Source organism: Staurois parvus, unplaced genomic scaffold (genome assembly GCF_062004578.1).
Source record: "Staurois parvus isolate SC_StPar_1 unplaced genomic scaffold, SC_StPar_1.0 ptg000142l, whole genome shotgun sequence".
NCBI lineage: Eukaryota > Metazoa > Chordata > Amphibia > Anura > Ranidae > Staurois > Staurois parvus.
Genome location: NW_028317938.1, coordinates 2,312,074 through 2,332,417, shown reverse-complemented (window position 1 = coordinate 2,332,417; position 20,344 = coordinate 2,312,074). Strand labels below are relative to the sequence as shown.

Below are 20,344 nucleotides of genomic sequence, written 5' to 3'. Positions count from 1 at the left end.
TGGTGAAACAGTCAAGTGTAAGGCAGCCCTAATTGCTAACATTTATCAGGCCATCCAACTTTTCAGGGATGTTTGATTGCTTTATGTTGATATATTTCTCTTGGGTTAACTAGGGTATGTATAAAAGTTCCATCATTTCTCTACCTGATAAACTTTTTAAATACCACAAGTTAAAATATCAACTTAAATGACGAAAACAGATACACTTCACGGACTAGCTTATAAGTAGCAGCACATATTCAGAAGTTGCAATGAAAAATACTGTATGTCATACAGTATATAAGGATATAGACATGAGATGCTTATTTTTATATGGTCAGTGACGAAGGACTGCATTAACCCTTTCAAGACCAAGGGTCATTAATCCCTATAGACCAGGTCAAAAATAGCAGCACCAGCATGTGTCTGTTAAATTGACTAATTTGCATGCCAAAATAATTTTCTATCATTTTTTACATGACTCATAAGACTTATTTAATACACTGTTTAATAAAAATTATGTTCTTAATTATTATAGGCTGAGAAGTCTGCAAAAATTGAATAAAATATATTTGTAATTATTTTTAAGACTGTAGTTGTTTCTGACAATTACAGCATTAAATACTGTCACCCTTTGGATGCAGTGGCATCTGCAGGCTCAAGCCTTATTATGTCAGTAAAGCTTCAGCTTGCATGTGATCATTCTGTGGTAGCTGACATAATTCATTAGAGTGGGAATGACTCTGGTTGCCCATTGTCAGTGGGGACTAGACCTGTCATTGACAGTATGGATTGAAAGCCCCCAGCCATGCAAAGTGTTGGCTGGTGGCTCTCAAAGGAGGATGCTTATTATGGCTCACTAGCACATGTAGACATTTACTGAAAAGTGAGACATCCTAAAAACCCCTCTTAAGTAATGAACTCTGTTGTTAATACTGATATGAATGTCAGTTGCTAATAATTATGTGGGCTCACACTTACATGCAGTTCTGATGCACCAAAATGCATGGTGTTGACCTACTTTGCTATTGTCTACAGAGACTGGACCTATCAGTGACAGCTTATATTGAGAGGCTCCAGCCACGCAAATTGCGTGCCTGCTTTGTAAATGACTGATTAAACAAAGCTATGTACTCACAGTCCCAGATAGAAAAGCTATTTGACCTGGTATCAGCCCACTGTAGTCCCTGAACATCATTGTGCTGCTTCTATTTCACTGTCCAGTAACCGGAGGGGAGGATGACCTGAGCTAAGCAAAAGTGGGTTGAATGATGCTGGCCATCAGACTGAGGACATTATATAGCAGAAAAAAGTGCTGCAGGGGAAATTTCTGGTTGAAGCTGAATATTGCAGCAAAGGCTGTTTTTTCTATTTAATCCATTAATGGGCTAAGATATTTGATCATGTTACTTTTGTTTGAAGTTCTGCTTTAAGGGTTACCATTAGAAATCTTGCTGAATTCTTTTGTTCCAGTGGTATGATGGAGACAACCACAAACAAAAAAGGTATAACATGGTCAAAATCACAATTAATGAAGCTGCCCGCATTAAATTATTTACAGTTTGATAAGGATACTAATGTTTTTGGTGGTTTGTGAAGGGAAATGCTCATCAATAATTCAGATACGAAAGTATAATAGCTCAGCATTAAAAAGTGTAATGAATTAAATATGACAGTATTTCTGTGCACACACATTTTGAATAAGCACAGCTTCATGGGGCGTACAAAGTTTTTTTTTCAATTTTGTTTCAGTATTTCCAGTGTGTGGGACTAGTACCCTGGTGCTCAAAGGTGTTGTAAATGTGATTCAACAAGTGCATGAAGAATTTTTTTTCTTCTGCTGACATTAATGATAGTTTTAGGTTTGAACCAACTTTATTCATAAAATCTGCTAAAAGCAAGATAAAGAATTAAAAAATAAAAAAAGATTATGACCAGCAGCAAACCTGTTACAATTAAAATGAAACATCAGATAATCTTTAAAGTGGTTCTAAAGGCTGAAGGTTTTTTAACTTCATGCATTCTATGCTTGAAGGTAAAAAACTTTCAGTGTGTAGCTCACCCTTCAGCCCTCCTTAATACTTACCTGAGCCTGATAACGATCCAGCGCTGTGCACGAGAGAATCAGCTCTCCCGAGTCTCTCCTTCCTCATTGGCTGGGACACAGCTGCGGGAGCTGTTGGCTCTCACTGCTGTCAGTCACAGCCACTGAGAAGGGATCAGGGGGCACACAGAGGTCCCTTGGGAGTGAGCATGCACGAGTGCCCCCAGAGCAAGCTGCTTGCCCTGGGGCACTCAGCAGGGGGGAGGGGCCAGGAGCGCCGGCGGGGAACCCGAGAAGAGGAGGATCAGAGCTGCTCTGTGCAAAACCATTGCACAGAGCAGGTAAGTATAGCATGTTTGTTTTTGTTTTTTTTAACACTTTATCTCCAGAAGATTTACTCCCCTTCATGACCAGACCATTTTTTGCTAGATGGCACTGCATTACTTTAACTGACAATTGCGTGATCATGCAACGCTGTGCATAAATTAAATTTATATAATTTTTTTTTTTAATAGAGCTTTCTTTTGGTGGTATTTGATCATCACTGGGTCTTTTTTATTTTTTGCGCTATAAACCAAAAAAAAAAAATTTTTTTACTTTCTGCTATAAAACATATCCAATGAAAAAATTTAAAAAACTAATTTCTTCATACATTTAGACCAAAATGTATTCTGCTACATATTTTTGGTAAAAAAATCCCAATAAGCATATATTGATTGGTTTGTGCAAAAGTTTTAGCGTTTACAAACGATGGTATATATACTTGAATTTTTTTTTCTTTATACTAGTAATGGCAGCAATCAGCGACTTATAGCGGGACTGTGATATTGCAGCGGACACTCTGTCACTAACTGACACTTTGTGGGAACCATTGACACTAATACAGTGATCAATACTAAAAATATACACTGTCACTGTATTAATGACACTGGCTGGGAAGGGATTATACATCAAAGGGTTAATTGCGTGCCTAACTGTGTCACACGTATGCTCATGTAACTGCGCCAAACTACGTTACCTAAAAATTTCCATAGACAAAGCTTTGAAAGCCTTTACAGGTTACTAGTTTAGAGTTACACAGGAGGTCTGGTACTACAATTTTTGCTCTTGCTCTGACTGGGGAATACCGTAAAACGTAGCTGTAATGGATACCAGGCTAAAGGGAGCCATTAAAAACCATGGGAGAACATTTGCTCTGTTGAAGCCCCACACAACGCTTAGTCTCAGAGTGATGATGAGTCCCTTGCATTGGAGCAGGTGCCATCTCTAACATCGGATTCTAGCTCTTTTTTAGGCACAAACAAAGCAACCTCCCTGCAAAAAGTGAAATTTTCTTCAGACATGTTACAATTCTTTGGACAATTAATGGTTTTAATACAGCCATCTTTGCCCAGCGCTCATAAATGCCACTCCTTTTCTTCTGCTCCCATATCTCTTCCTGAGTCGGATCTCAATATGTCTGCCCTAAACGATGTAGACTAGATTCTTCAAGTGAATGAAGAGGACATTGGGGAAATATTGGAGGAAGCTGCTTAAGATTTTTCTTCTACAGATTGCCTCATCATTGAAGAGGGAGATTCATGCACCATGCTTGCTAATGTGGAAAAGCTCACTGCTGCTGTCCACAGAAGCAGATTTATTCTCCTCTGTTTCGCCATGCTCCTTTTGGTACAGAAAGACTTGTAAACACCATAAGATGTTCCCTGTTCATGAACAAATAGAATGTGCATTCTTAGATGATTGAATTATTCCAAAAGGGTTTTCACTTCTCCCAAAATATTTGACGAAGTCTACCCAGTGGAAATAAGAGTTCAGTAAACAGTGGTCTAAACAAACATCTTACTGTACTTATTGAAGATGTTCCTTTATTCTGCAGATAGAAAGTTTTAGGCTTTCTTTACTGTTGCAGGCCCAGCTATGCAACTAGTTCTTGCTGCAATTTCAGTATCTCAGACTGAAGCTAACTGGACTAGGGCAAGGAGTAACTAATATGACCCTGTTTTTCAGGATCATGTTTTAATAGAACAATTACAGCAATTGCCTTCTGCTTTTTTGTGTGAATGCCCTATAACATGCCATGAGACAGATTCCCAGAATGGCTCTAATCTCCATTTACATGCGTAGTATCCTAGGTTAACTGAAGCTGTCTGTAAAAGAAGTTGTACACATATGCAGGGGCTGACTGACAACTCATGGGGCCCCCTGGCAATAGGGAATTATGGGGCCCCTGTGTCCTCACCCACTCTCAAACCACACCCAAAAAAGCCTATGAAAGATACTAGGGACATCTCATGGGGCTCCCTACTGACCCCAGGCCCTCGGGCAGTTCCCGAGTGCAGGAATGGTCAGTCCGCACCTGCACATATGCCTTTTCAAGGAAGATGTTTATTTGTGGAGGCACTTGACCAGATCAGAAAAATGTCACAGGAGGGAAAGTTTTACTTCTGCAGCGGCAGATTCCGAAAACTCACCTCCTCAAGAGCCTCTGTTTCTGAAGAGCATAGAACACCTAACTGCTCTTAACAGTTTAACTTCCAAACCTAAGTTCAGCCATTCCTATTCGTGCAATACTTGGGACACAAAGCCCAGCAAGTCGCCCCCAAAGCCTTCTTAATAAAGGGCTGCATTCACTCCTAAGAGTGGGAACACCTGTTAGAAATTGCCTCTCTCATGGTCACAGACATTCCAGACTTGTGGGATTAATCTGTGGTTTAAAGAAGAAACAAAATGAAGTTCAAAGCTCTACCCCCTCACTGCTTTCCTTTCTTCTCTCAGATCAATCAAATACTTTTCAAGGACAGTAAGATTTGCAAAATGCCCTAAACCTCTTTTCCCAGGGAATAATTGTGCCAGTACCTCTACAAGACAGGTTTAAGGGATTTTATTCAGAGTGGGGCACAGTACCAAAGCCCATCAGGGATATTTGTCCTGTTTTAGAATTAAAGCGTAAAAATTTTTAAAGTGCCACTCCCCCCCCCCCCCCCCCCTCATGCCCCTGTGCTGGTGCGCAGAGGTTAACACATGCATAGGTTGAACCCACATGTGTAAACAGTGTTCACACTACACAAACGGTGCAAACGTTATAGGGAGAGCAATAATTCTAGTATTAGACTTCCTCACTTCCTCTGTAACTCTAATCTGGTCACCTCTGCTTAAAATAAATAAATAAATATATATATATATACAGTTGCAAGAAAAAGTATGTGAACCCCTTGGGATTACGTGGAGTTTTGCATGAATTGGGCATAAAATGTGCTCTGAACGTCATCTAAGTCACAACAATAGAAGAACACAGTCTGCTGAACATAATACTACACAAACATTAGATGTTGCAATGGTTTAATTGCACATAACATGTAAACATTCACAGTGCAGGGAGGAAAAAGTATGTGAGGCCCTAGCTTAATGACTTCTCCCAGAGCTAATTGGAGCCAGGAGTGAGCCAACCTTGACTCCAATCAGTGTGATGGTATTGGATGAGTTGCTGACAGCTGTCCTGCCCTTAAAAAACACACACCTGTTTTGGGTTTACTGGTTTCAAGAAGCAATGTCTGATGTGAACCGTGCCTCGCAAGAAAAGAGCTCTCAGAAGAACTACGATCAAGAATTGTTGACTTGCATGAAGCTGGAAAGGGTTACAAAAGTATCTCCAAAAGCCTTGATGTTCATCTGTCCACAGTAAGACAGACTGTCTACAAATGGAGAAAGTTTAGCACTGTTGCTACTCTCCCTAGGAGTCATCGTCCTGTAAAAATGACTGCAAGAGCACAGCGCAGAATGCTGCATGAGGTAAAGAAGAATCCCAGAGTGTCAGCTAAAGACCTACAGAAATCTCTGGCACATGCTAACATTTTTGTTGACACATCTACAATAAGGAAAACATTAAACAAGAATGGAGTACATGGGAGGACACCACGGAGGAAGCCATTGCTGTCCAAATAGAATATTGCAGCACGTTTGAAGTTTGCAAAAGAGCACCTGGATGTTCCACACCACTACTGGCAAAATATACTGTAGACAGATGAAACCAAGACTGAGTTGTTTGGGAAGAACACACAACACTATGTGTGGAGAAAAAAAGGCACAGCACACCAACATCAAAACCTCATCCCCACTGTAAAACATGGCGGAGGGAGCATCATGGTTTGGGGCTGCTTTGCTGCCTCAGGGCCTGGACGGATTGTTGTCATTGATGGGAAAATTAATTCCAGAGTTTATCAAGACATTTTGCAGGAAAACGTACGACCATCTGTCCGCCAACTGAAGCTCCGCAGAGGATGGGTGATGCAACAGGACAATGACCCAAAGCATACAAGTAATTCAACAAAACAATGGCTGCAACAGCACAGAATACGCCTTCTGGAGTGGCCCAGTCAGAGTCCTGACCTCAACCCGATTGAAATGCTGTGGCATGACCTTAAGAGAGCGATTCACACCAGACATCCCAAGAATATTGCTACACTGAAACAGTTTTGTGAAGAGGAGTGGTCCAAAATGACTCCAGATCGTTGTGCAGGTCTGATCTGCAACTACAGGAAACATTTGGTTGAGGTTATTACTGCCAAAGGAGGGTCAACCAGTTATTAAGTCCAAAGGTTCACATACTTTTTCCTCCCTGCACTGTGAATGTTTACATGTTATGTGCAATTAAACCATGGCAACATCTAATGTTTGTGTAGTATTATGTTCAGCAGGCTGTGTTCATCTATTGTTGTGATTTAGATGACGTTCAGAGAACATTTTATGCCCAATTCATGCAAAACTCCACGTAATCCCAAGGGGTTCACATACTTTTTCTTGCAACTGTAGACAGATAGATATAATATTTGGGGGCTCTAAGTAATTTTCTAGAAAAAAAAGGATTATTTTTACATGTAGGAATTTGCCCAATAGGCAAGTGTTTAAAAGCAGGTTCTTGTAGGTCAACTGAGTGATATTGCTTTACACATGAGGAAGCCAAAGCTCCACCTGCTGGCTGGAGAGAAGACTACATAATATTATTTCAGTCTCACATTTCACAATTGAAGACTTTTGTGCTGTTTTTTTTTCTGGTTTTCAGCTTCAATCCAGCCACATTATTATTACCCTAATACTTAAAATCATCCTTGTAACAGCAGTCTCCACAAGGCTGGTATAGTGTAAACCACTGTATAAGCATCGTTCTCATGTTTTTAAAGACGAAATTATGAAAAGTACAGACTGACACATAAACCATTGATCTCTGTAGCATAATGTGTCTTCCATGTCAAGGTTTCCTTTTTGGAGATGTATGACAGAATGAGTATAGTATGTTGTTCTCTCCCTTTTTCAAGATCCATCTGTTATAAGTGCCATATGCTTGGAGGGTATAATATTCCACTGAGATCAATTATGTTCTTGCAAGTATTTGTCTGTGCTGTATGCACCCTCATTTATTCTTATTTTTTTTAATAAACACAGAATGTATGTTCCAAACAAAATCACAAAACATGCTTGTTATTATTGAAAGGGTTAAAGTATAACTGAAAGGAAAAGTAATTTTTAGTTGTGGATAGAGTGGAGAGAGATTAGAACACCTGCCAGTTTTTATCGCTATCTGTGCCTCCTTAGGGAAATTAACCCTCTCTATTTGTCATGATTGTTATTATCACCAAAATGAAAGAAAATTCAAAATTTAGGCTTGTCCCCAGAACAGGAATAGAGGTAAAATCTTCTAACAGGGACACTAGTTTTGGTGACCCTTGTGATAACGAGGGATTCCCTAACTTTGGAGGGATTTCCCCTCACTTTATGTTTTGACTATGGGACAGGAGGTGAAGGGAAATCTCCCCAATGGGGCAAAGATGACAAAAAACTGACAGAGGTTATAACCCTCCCTTATTCCAGTAAAAAAATGTTTTGCCTTTAGTTCTACTTTAATGTTTAAGGATTGAATTACATTAAAGACATTGCTATTTTAGCTTTTCTGAGTAAAGTAACTAAAAGTATCACACAGTGTAACAGATTCCTAGGTAACTACTACTAAGAGAGGACCCTTCAGTTAGGTTATTTGTCATCATCACATATTGCACCTACTGCCTTTTCTACAGGACCTGTTGGCTGGTATATTCAATTTCTGGCCAGCACAACTTTCCAGCCCGCTGATGATGATATAATTTTTAACACTACCACAATACATTTTTTAAAATCTTATTCTAGAATGTAATGCAGAATGTAGTATGACATATTTTCCCCTGCAGCATGTTTCAGTCCTAAAAGAAAGCATTCAGTATCCAAGAAAAGAGTGCTGAGGCTTGCAGCAGTTCACTAATTATATGTGATAAAACGTTTAATCACAGTCTTGCATTGCCAGTATTAATGTTGCATTTATTGTGAGTGCAACCATTGTGAATAATTCTAGTGGACAAGGCACAGAGTAATGTCAACATGAATATGAAAAGGAAACATGTCTGTATTGTTTCAGTCTGCTCAACAACATTTTAACCTTGCTCCATGCATGATTTGCTTTGAAATTAAAATTTATTTTTTATCACTTTTGCAGTTAAGTCTAAATAATAAACAGCTGACTCAGATGCTAAAGTCAACAACTGCTCCTGTACAGGAAGAGAAGGAGGATGCATTAGTGTATTATGCCAAGCATACTGCACAGATTGAGGTGGGTATTTTGTCACAGAAATGAATACACATATAATATCTATGCTATCTTTTGGTCCAGAGTTGCCAGCATAATGCTGACTTGGCCATACACTGTTCAAATTTCGGCTGATTGCTAAGGAGCCAGCTGAAATTTGCTCAGTGGGTGGTCCTGTCAGCTGCTTCTTGCCCAAAATCTCTTGATCAAAAAATCTAAGGAACCATGTGGAAAATTGTTAGCCAAACAGCAGATGTATAACATCAGATTCAGCCACTGTTCAGGTATTTTGACAGCGACATGGCACTGTTAGCATAGATGGCAAAATTGGTTACTGATTTTTCTTTTGGCCTGCAAACAAAAGGTTAGTTTAGTATCAGGGCTTGGTTTAGAAGTTACATTAAGTTAGAGTTAAGGGGATTTAGGTTAGGTTTTAGGTGTACGTTTAAAGATTAAGGGTCCAGTATACAATAATTAAAAAATATGTATCTCCTATACTATATTAATTGCATATTGTCCCAGGCCTTTCAGACATCCTGTGCAAGTACAGCTTTCTATTAATGGTTACAAGGTGCTTTAATGTCGAGCAGACCTAGTTTGGTTACAGGGTTCAGATTTTTTTTTTTGGTGCGAAGAGCTTTGCACCGCAAACTACTGGTGCTGAGAATCAACACACTGAAAAATAACTGTCATAATTAATTTACTTAACCCTTTTCTACTGTTAAACATTGTCTGGTCATTCTATGGTTGATAACATTTTGCCATTAAAAGTTGTGGTTCCAGAATAAAGGGTGTAAAATGATGAAAATGGAACAGATTGACAAATATGATGAATGCACTGGTGAAATACTTGACAGTTGAACTGGACAGCAAGTTTGTGCAAATTTTTTATGTGACTCAGGGATCTTATTTCCCCAGACAAACCATGAATTCTTTAGTTTGTATCCTTCTAATTGTGTTATTTTAATGCTTTATGTGCTGGGCTATCAGATGCTGCAGCCGGACTGCTAACAAACACAACCTACTAGTCACACATTACTTTGGTTCTCCACACTTTCTACATGCTTCCAGTGAAATGGAGAACCCAATGTAAGATTGGTCCTCTGACTTTTATATCACTGAATGACATTTCTACATAAGTAAAGGATTTTCTAAAGCTATACATGTTAATTTTCATACTTGTTCCTCATACATAAAAAAACCTTGTTCGTAGCCAGAATCCACCTAAACTAACATGGGCCTTCTCACATGCATCCCCAACACTGTGGAATTCACACCCCACATTTGTCTGTGGGCCTCCATCACTGGGCATATGTGAAGACAGTTATTTTATGCAAACCCATGTGATTTATTGCCCAATACCTTTACAATAAGGAGATTTACAATGTTTTGTAAAAAAAACTAAAGTACAATTATTCACAATAAGAAATATACCACCTTGGGGCAGGTTCTGTAACTTAATTCCATTAAAAAAGTGCAATTCGCCAGCAACATAAATTGTCATCAACATTTTTTGTAAACAAAAAAAAAAAATATGAGGAAAGTCCCTTATTTATATTAAGCCTATTTGACCTTTTAAAAAAATAGGCCCTCTAGTGCTGACATCTTCCATATGTACAGAACAGAACTTTTAACAGGAAGAGATAGATATTTCTTAGACTGCTTGCAAGTGTTATATTAAATGTCAAGTTATATTTTAGCATATCATCACTATGCACAAATCGAAGGAATGTATGGAATTCATTGCTGTGCAGGCTACATACTAAATTAAATATACAGTATAAATGTGAAAGTGCTGTGCCCTGCCAAGCTTTGAAAAGAGTTTTGTGTCATGCAAGGTTCTCATTCAGGCAGGTTGAGGGGCTCCAGTGTGCTTGTCTCACACAGAAAATTCTTAGCAGGGATTTCAAATCTGCCCAATACAAATGCCACCATATGTGGGAACTAGCTTCAAACAGTAGAGCCCCGAGGAACCTGCCACAGTTATATCCTCCTTTTTTTTTTTTAATCAAATTTTATTTGAAAACCAAACAGTTTCCATTTTTGTGAAAATTTTTACAAATTCCAGTGTTCCACAAAAAGACAAAAACGGACCAGCAAGAACAGGGCTACAAAAACAAAGGATATCCACATTCTGACAAAGTGTGGTCTTATAGATGTCTGTTGTACAGGACAGAAACAGTAATAAATTAAAGACAGTTATACAAGTACATTTGGCATTTGTACACTATAATCATCTAAGTAAATTGTGGACATCCAATAAAGCGTAGCAAAAACAAAGCAAAAGGTATAAAAAACGAAACCAAACTGAATGCGGTGTTGTCTCTGCATGCAATAGCCTCAAACATTACCTATAAGTAGCTAATACATGAAATAGCGAATAAAGACTAACATTAAATCATAAGCGGAATGTATGGCCCCATGTCAAAATAGTGCGAAAAATTAAATCATACAATACCAGAAGGCACATCTCTGCTCAGTATTCTGTACCAGGGGTACCCAGCCAGCCCTCCCACAATTTTATAAAGTTACCAGGACTACCTCTACATTGATAGACCAGCTTCTCTCTTGAAAGTGTATCATTAACTGCCTTGATCCAGTGAGCTTGTGAGGGAGGAGATGGAGACAACCATTTTTGTGTTATAACTTTACTAGCTATTTTCAAGAGACGGAGAATAGCAGTATATGTTGAGGGTTCAATTTAGGGTCTAGCGGGAGAGTGAGAGAAAAAATTTTATTAATCAGGGACATTACCTTAGCCTAACAACGCACCAATTTGGTGCATTTCCATAGCATGTGTAGTAGCGTACCACTTTCCACCTCACAGCACAGGCATAGGGGAGTGTCCCTTCTTCACCACTCAAATCAATTTTGTGGGGTGCGATAAGTATGGTGAATTATGAAAAATTGTGTAGGTTTTTGAGAGGAAGATACAGATATCGCCAACACAATAGAAAGTATCGTGGACCATTGCTCATAAGTCATTATACCAATGCAGGTAAGACAGGATGACTGTGTAGCAAGGCACCATATAAGGAGGAGATCTGATCCTTCTTAAAATCTGAGAGCTTGTTGAAGAAGAATGGGTTTGATCAATGTCCACGGGGTCATTTTGGCTTGAGCCGTAATGGTGTGTCTAAGTTGTAAATGTTGAAAAAAGGCGAAATTGGGTAAACCAAATTCCATTCTCAAGGTTTAAAAGTCCTTGAGTGTTGGACCTTGATATCTTTGAGCAATGTATTTCATTCCTGCCAGTGACCATCGATCAAAACCTTTTAATTTGTAGAGTTTGGAATAGTTGGAGTTGTGAACGATACGAGTAAATGAGGTATACCCCTGGTACCGAATTAGCTCTTTCGCCTTCAACCATACTTTATGCATTAAACCCAAGGTAGGACACCATGTCAAGGTTTTAAATGTAAATTTACTGGCCTTTCAACAAGGTTATTGGAATCAGCTACTGTCAAAAGAATGAGTTTGATGGGGTTCGAGTAAATATCTTCCTGCCACGCTGTGAAGTGCTGTAATTAGATAATAAAGATAAGGATTGGGAACTGTGAGGCCTCCCATATCTTTGGGTTCCTGTAGAATCTCCAATTTAATGTGGGGATGGAGCTTTTGCCAAATTAAGGAGCGAAATACTGTATCAAATATTTTAAAGATTTGGATGAGTATCCAAATTGGGGCATTATGTAGAATGTATGGTAGTTGAGGAGCGTTTTGCTAAAATTTGTTAAGAATCGGGAGCAAAATCAGCTCTGTGTATTTGGATAAATTTGGATGTACCTAGATTCCCAAATACCTAAAGGATTCGACAATTTCTAGCTGAGTGGCTACAGGGGAAATAGGGGAAGTAACAGAAGGAGAGTGAATTTATCCCAATTTATGGAAAAACCGGAGAAAGACCTAAACTCAGTATTCACTGTCATTAAGCGTGTTAACGAAGATGACGTGTCCCCTAAAATTAGGAGGGCGTCATCAGCATGTAAGGCTATTTTTTCCATATATTCCCCTCTGAAAGCTTACTACATCGGGATTTCCTCTTGATAGCTGCTGCGAGTGGTTCTATCGCCAGGGCGAACAATAGGGGTGACTGTGGACTCCCTTGTCTCGTCCCCCTGCCTAGTGTAAAAGAAGGAGACAATGCATTGTTAACCCGTATGTGCGCAGTCAGGGCGTGATACAGTAGCTTAAAGCCTTAGCGGCGTCGAGAGATAGGATCGCTTGGTTATCCATATTGTCTGTCGGGACCTATAGGTTCAGGCAGAGCCTACAGAGGTTGACCATTGTAAACCTGTTAGGAATGAATCCTGATTGGTCAGAATGTATTAATTTAGAGATAACTTTAGTCAGTCTGATCGCCATCACTTTGGTAATTATTTTCAGGTCTGAGGTCAATAGTGAGATAGGACGGTATGATTCCGCTTGCATGGGAGCCTTCCCTGGTTTCAAAAGTACCACTATGATGGCCTCATACATGGAGGGTGGTAGTGAATTTATTTCTAAAGCTGCATGTAAAATTGTCAAGAGTTCAGGTAAAAGTATGTCCCAAAATATTTTGCATATTCCTATCGGCAGCCCGTTGCTGCCAGGGGCTTTAGAGTTGGGATATGAGGATACAGCAATTTGTAGTTCCCCAAGGGTAACCGGGGCATTCAGCATATTCCTGTTCCCAGCTGAAAGTTGGGGCAGAGTGATACAGTCTAGAATATCCCCAAGTAAAAAGTCATGGTAAGCTACTTTTGAGGGATATAGAAATTTATAAAAGGTTCGGAAGCCTTGTAAGATGGAGGGGCATCCATAACTGCTTGAGAAAAGGACACTTTTAAAGAGGGAATATGGGAAAATGGTTGCTGTGCTTTTACTATTACCGCCAGCATGTGACCCATTTTCTCCCCCTCCTCAAAGAATGCTTGAGCAGAAAAGAATCTTTTATTTTCAGCATGCTGAGTCTGGACAGTACGGAGGAAGTGTTGGGCCACCACCCATTCTCACTCAGTATCAGCGTTAGGGTTGCTTAACCCCTTGACGCCGAGGTAACACAAATATGCGGCCTCACGGACCTGGGCTTTTTTCCGTGGGGCCGCATATTTGCGTACCTATCTTTGTGTTGGGAGCGCGCCCCTCAGCGCGCTCCCAGCACCAAGACCGCGGTGTCACTGAGAGCACCGGGTCCCGTTCTAACGATCGGGACCCGGGACTCCCGATCCCGGGTCACATGATCGCTGTGATACCCTCTGATTGGCTATCACAGTGATCAGTCACTGTGCAGCCCGGCCCCCTTGTTTTTTTTCTCTCTCTCTCTCTATGAATGGAGAAGAGAGATACATTGTATCTCTCGAACTCCTGTCAGAGAGAAGAAAAAAAAAGTTTGTAAAAAAAAAAAAAAGATAAATAAATAAATAAATATTAAAAAAATAAAAGAAAAAATAAAAAAAAATACCTAGATCAAGGTTTGATCTAGTTCAGTGCCAGGGTTAGTCTTTAGGTCAGGGTCAAGGTCAAAGGTCAGGGTCAAAGGTCAAGGTCAGGATTTAAAAAAAATTGGTATCAGTTAGTGTTAATGTCAGTGTCAGTTAGTGTTAGTGTGTTTTAGGTAAAAAAAAAAAAAAAAAACAAAAACAAAATGCGCACTATGGTTTCTGGGCTGTACTACGGGTACAAACAACAAATAACATACACATATATGGTATCGCTGCGATCGTTAAGAGCTGGAGAATTTATTTTGGGTTGCTCTTTGGTGGTAGGTTATGGTCATAACAAGAAACACATAGCTAAATAAAAAAAAAAGGATTTTTTTTACTATTTTTGGCCAGTTTTCCTTTGATAATAAAAAAAAATCAGGAGATATCCATTACCATTTACCACCAAATGAAAGCCCAATTTGTCCTGAAAAAATCAATGTATAATCCACCTGGATGTGCAAAGTAGTTGTGATGATATGTACGGTTTTGCTATCACATGTCAACGGTGCAGAATTGTGCTTAGGCCTTTAGATTTGTTTTACCCTTAGGCGTGAAGGGGTTAAATATGCCTGTTCCACCTTAGACACCGATTGACTGGCATCAGCCTCCCATTGTCTGGTATTTGTCTTAATTTTAGAGATTTCCTTAATACACATACCACTGAGAAAAGCCTTCAGAGTGTCCCACACTATCATAGGAGAATACAGGGTGGGAGACTGTGCCAAGTACGGAACTATGACACCGAGCCATTGTGAGATCAGGCAAGATATGGATGTAGTCGCCTTTCATTGCGGTCAAGTCAATGAGCTGCCGAAAATGGGGAGTCAAAGAATTTTGCGGACCCATCCTTTATCACTCACAATTTAGCTGTGTAGAGCATGGAGCAAGAGACTTGGAGCTCCCTCAGTCTGCATTTAACGTCAGTGAATTTAGCACACTGGCATTGACTTTTAGTTGGGAAAGATTGAGATTTTCCCACCTTGAATTTCCATATTAGGCTTTGTTTGGCCAGTCTGAAGATATCTTTATAGTACAGTAGCTTTAGTATGAATGGTCTGTCAGGACCCCCTGATGATGGAGGGCGAGGTGGCACTCTATGAGTCCTTTCCACAGAGAAGTCCAGGAGGTGTGTCCATGACAATCACTGGGACCCGTGGGACAGGAAATGTTCCAGTGACCATCAATGAAAATTAAGAAGCACACAGTGGGGAAGGGTGGGAAATAAAATTAAAAAGCTGTACAGTTTTTCAACATTTTCCAAAGGCAGTAGTATGTAGTACAGAAAGAGTTGAGGCTGTAGTCCTGCTTTAACTGTTTGTCTACCAAGGTATGTTTATAAACATTCTGGTATTAAAGGTGTTAAAACAAGCTCATGATTGCCACTGCAGCCATGAGTTTGTTATTGTTTTATTCAACTGGCGATCAGCTATAATTTAAAATGATCTATCAGGCACTGAATAGGTGCCGCTCCTTTTCACCCACTGGTAGTGCCCACTATGGTTTCTGTGTCCTCCTGTACCTCTGGGGAACCCAGGATGGCAGTAAACTACTTCAGGATGCCATACGAGCACATCTCCCGCTTCAGAGCTGTCATTCCTCGGCTATTATAGCCAGGTAAGCAGCTAATCAAGAAAGATCTGTGCTTGATTAGCTGCATTGGAGCACAGGGAGGAATTAAGGGTCTAGTAGACCAATGATGTGTCTATAAAGAGGACTGTCACCTGTCTGCTATCACATACTTTGCTTGGTAATTCCCTTGCCATAACAATAAAGTTACATGAAAAAACAACTGTGAACTCTAATAAATTAAAAATAATTTTTAAAAATGTATAAGCCCTGATGCCCTATACATACCCAAGAATGCAAATATGCATATAGTACATGGACTTGTGCGTAAGCAGTGATTGCACCACACATGTGAAGTATCACTACAAATGTGGCAGTGAGAGCACGAATTCTAGGGCCATCGCTCCCTAATTTATAATAGAAAAGTGTTAAACAGTACAAAACAAAAAACTTGATTGAGGATTTAGCCTATTTTCCATGGTAACCAGTCAGATCACAGATGTAACAATTACAGAAAAAAATCTAGTTTCAGATGGATGTTGTTGGCATCATTTTCTCCCTTTGTCATGCTAGGTTAGAGAAATGTGAAGATTTTCATTGCTGAACTCGTCTTCTAAAAATGCTAGTTGCCTTGCTTATATTTTTATCTAAAGTATTCTACACTTTTGGAGTAACTGAACTAACCCTGACACTTAGGGATGTTTTACCAACGCTTGCCAAACGCCCCTATAGCGTTTGGCAAGCGTCGGTCCTTGCGTTTGTGGAGCATTTTTTAACGCTCGGCAAACGCTCCGCAAATGCCAAATGCGCAACGCAAACGCTCCTGTTAGAACAGCACCATGTGCTGTAATGCGCAGAATTGGCAGAGGCATTTGGGAAGCGGTAAAAACGCATCCCAAACGCCTCTCTGCCGCCTGCACACAACGCTAGTGTGAACGTAGCCTTAGGGTGTTAGTTATTAAAACCAGAGCTGCACCTGCAAAATCTGGTGCAGCTCTGCCTAGAAATCAATCAGCTTCCAGGTTTTATTGCCAAAGCTTAATTGAACAAGCTGAATTTAGAAACTAATTGGCTATCATGTACAGCTGCACCAGATTCTGAGTGCTCCAGTTTTAGTGAATCTACCCCTTACTGTCTGGCTTTTTTAGATCAGTAATTGAGAAAGTATTGACATCAAACAGCCAGGCAACTAGCATTTTAAGGAGATCAGCAGTGGCAGACCCGACAGCTCCTTACCACAGGGATCCTTTTACCTAAAGAAACTGAATGCAGCTCTATGGCTAAAATTGTATTGCTGGGTATACTCCAGTTTTTCTAAGGTCTAAGCACTGGTTTTTTATATTCACAGATTGTGCGTTCAGATCGAAGCATGGAACAGATTGTATTCCCTGTTCCAGACATCTGCAAGTTCCTGACAGAAGAGACCAAGCACCGAGTGTTCACCACTACAGAGCAGGATGAGCAGGGCAGCAAAGTTAGCGATTTCTTTGACCAGTCATCTTTTCTTCATAACGAAATGGAGTGGCAGAAGAAATTGCGAAGTAAGGATTTTCCCAAATACTTGCTTATTAAAATATGGGAACAAACTGTTAAATAGGTTCCGCACTGGTTGTATTCTTGAATCTACAAGGACAGTGTCCAAAGTGTCTTCTGTCATTATATGCAGTGGACTGACATCTAGGCCACAATGACATTTAAACCATCACATAGCTACAGAACATATTAGCAAAATCTGCAGCATTTTGGGTGACATACTGTAGTCACAAGAACTGGTCCCAGTACTCATCTATTGTGTCCTCAGTGACAAACAATATTTAAATAAATGTGATTGGTAATGCAGGAAATAGAGAGGGAAGATATAACACAACGCAGGTTTCAGAAAGTACACTTCTGTTGTCCCTGTGAGGTGGTCTGTGTGTGTTATGGTTGCAGTAGATTACAGGAAACTCAGACTAAGGTAAAGTGAGTAGAGTTTCTGATTTTAGCATAGCTCCAGTGTGCTGGAATGCATACATAGCTCAATGACTTGTTTCATTTGTTGCTTGGAATTGCTTTTCAATGTCCTTCTAAAACTTTTTTTTTAGTTTTAAATTGAATGAGCAAGGATTAGAACCCCTGTCTGGTTTTATTGCTATCCATGGCTCTATTGGAGAGATTTCCCCTCAATTTCTGTCCTGCTTTCATAAACCAGGAAGTGAGGGAAAACCAAAAGCAGGTATACAGACAGCAGTAAAAATCTAATGCAGGGTTCTTGCCTTGCCCTACACTAAAAGAAAAAAGGTATTTAATTTATGTCCCTCACTTCCTGTCTGTTGAAAACCATTGTCATCAGAATAGTAAGTGAGACGAAATCCCTCTAAGGGCCTGTGTCCATGGGCTTGAGTTTCCTTCTTCACTTCTTTGGGAATGTAAAACCTGCTTAAAGCAGGTCAACTGCAGGTGAAATGGGCCTGTCAATAATTTCTGAATGACATGAGAAGCAGAAGTTCTATCCCTTTCCCACTTTTCAGATTGGTGGGACGCACTTCAAGGACTTCCCTTGATGGGCAATTGCAGCATGTTTTAACATTGGTTTGAGATGCTTCTGATATTATTTAGAATTTACTGCAGGTGCAGTTGACCTGCTTCAGCTGCTATTGCTTTTTCATAGACTGGTATGAGCAGAGAAGCAATTCTGATGAAAAAAAGCCCAGCCATCGCTGGCTCTAATGGTAGATAAAGGTATATGCAAGCCATAATAGAATATTAAACCTTGCAATATATACAGTGAGCACAGCCTACATGATTGGTATTTAAGTAGTTTGTCCTGGCATTGCTATACCACACCAGTCCACTTGAGTCCCGTTTGTAAGATTAAAGTAAATTAAGTGAACTTTACGACTTTAGTACACATGCAGTGTTTATTTTATAGCATCAGTAGCTTTGCTGATTGTTTTCACTTATTGCCTTGAATTGCACTTTAATGGTGCTTAGTACACTCCAGCCATAATTGAAAATTAAACCTTGAAATGCATAAAGGGAACACAGCCTACCTGCTCTGTGCTTCAGTTGTTTACCCAGGCAATGCTCAACTACACTGTTTACTTGCTAACATTAGTAGCTTACTGATTGCCTTCACTTATTGCCTGGAATTGCTCTATAAGGAAGAGTTTTGAGGAGAAAAAAACCTGTTGTATTAACAAAGCCACAAAAACTCACCTTTGGTATTATAGAGGTTTAAGTCTATTTTGTAAATAATTATAAACAGCCTATTGTTATAAAATCCTAGTTATACTTCCTAGTGCAGTATGTATGAAAAATTAGTTGTTTCGTGTCCTTTCAAAATAACATTGAATGTGAGAAGTCATTTGCTTTACTTGAATAGTAATGAAACCTGGATGTAAATGAAGTTAATGTTACTGTACTTTGACTGACTGTCATCTTTTTAGATATATAGTTAAAAAAAAGGATATTTAATTGAAAAAATTAATCAGAAATAACAAAGAAACCTCAAATGAATGAATAGGTTAACAGTGTAAAAATAATGTTACAACTAAAAATAATTGTATACATTTTATTCATGTAACTTTTTCAGGTATGCCTTTAATGTATTGGTTTTCACGAAGAATGAGTCTTTGGGGAACAATTTCCTTCAACCTGGCAGTTTTCATTAATTTGATCATAGCCTTCTTCTATCCATATGTAGAGGGGACATCTATGGGTAAGATACACTATTCCTGACACCCAGCAAACAGTTACAGGCTAAAAATTGGGGCTAGAACAGAGATAAAATATATTTTGTCCTATCACCCCATAAATGTGTTACCTTAGATTTTTTTGCGCCTTATGAAAATAAGGGGCTGTAATTTGGTCACTATGGGCTACACATCTTTGCCCTAGATTTAAGAAATATGAACTGATGTTGCTGTATATGTTACGTGTGTAGGATTCTTCATTGTCTTCAATTTCAAAAGTGAACTGTTTGTTAATTGTAACAACTTTTTAAAGTTTGAGTGAGTCCCCTGGCTTATGTTTTTTTTTTCTTTTTTAAGTGTTGGCCTATAAACATAATGGATACCTGTAAAGCATAATTGTACTGTATGTTTCTCTGGGCCCTTCAAGCATTTCTTTTATTACATCTTTGGTTGAAGGATGGCATTACTATCCTTATTGCCAAGTACAATACTGTACTAATAGTATAGCAGAGTCCAACATTCAAGATATTGCAGTTCAAAATTAAAATGACCGCACCAATAAAGGGATAAGAATGTGGTTAAACTCAACTTTTGAAAAAAAGGAAAGAGTCCCTCTAGGTGTTAGCAGAAATTACTGTGGTGCTTTACCTGTGCTGTAGATATGCTGAAGATATGAAAGTAAATTATGCCAATGCACATTCTGAAATCTTTTAAAGAATTGGCCACTATTGTTGTCCCCACTTCTGTACTCCCTGCTCCTAACTGAACAGCAGCACCTTGTATAAGAATTTTACCAAAGATTTGCAGAATTAAATTGTAGTTTTACTTCAATCTCTGTGCAGACTTGTAAGGGAGTTACTAAACCAATTACTAAATAAGGGAGAAGAGAATTCTGGCCAATCTTTATTACAAACTAAAACTGTTTTGGTTGCACGATATTTACATTTTTAATTGGTTATAAAATATTACTGCTGGCTGCAGATTTGGAAACAAAGAACATTTAGTT

General features: G+C 39.2%; 1 protein-coding gene across 2 annotated transcripts in view; it reads left to right on the top strand.

The window, feature by feature from the left end:
* ITPR3 (inositol 1,4,5-trisphosphate receptor type 3) overlaps positions 1 to 20,344 on the top strand; it is a 465,627-nt gene that overhangs the window by 361,881 nt on the left and 83,402 nt on the right. For both annotated transcript variants that reach the window (XM_089673590.1, XM_089673591.1), the window contains exons 47-49: positions 8,544 to 8,657; positions 17,013 to 17,205; positions 19,239 to 19,364. In XM_089673590.1, coding sequence (XP_089529716.1) covers positions 8,544 to 8,657; positions 17,013 to 17,205; positions 19,239 to 19,364 — 433 coding nt within the window. The remainder of the gene's footprint in view (positions 1 to 8,543; positions 8,658 to 17,012; positions 17,206 to 19,238; positions 19,365 to 20,344) is intronic.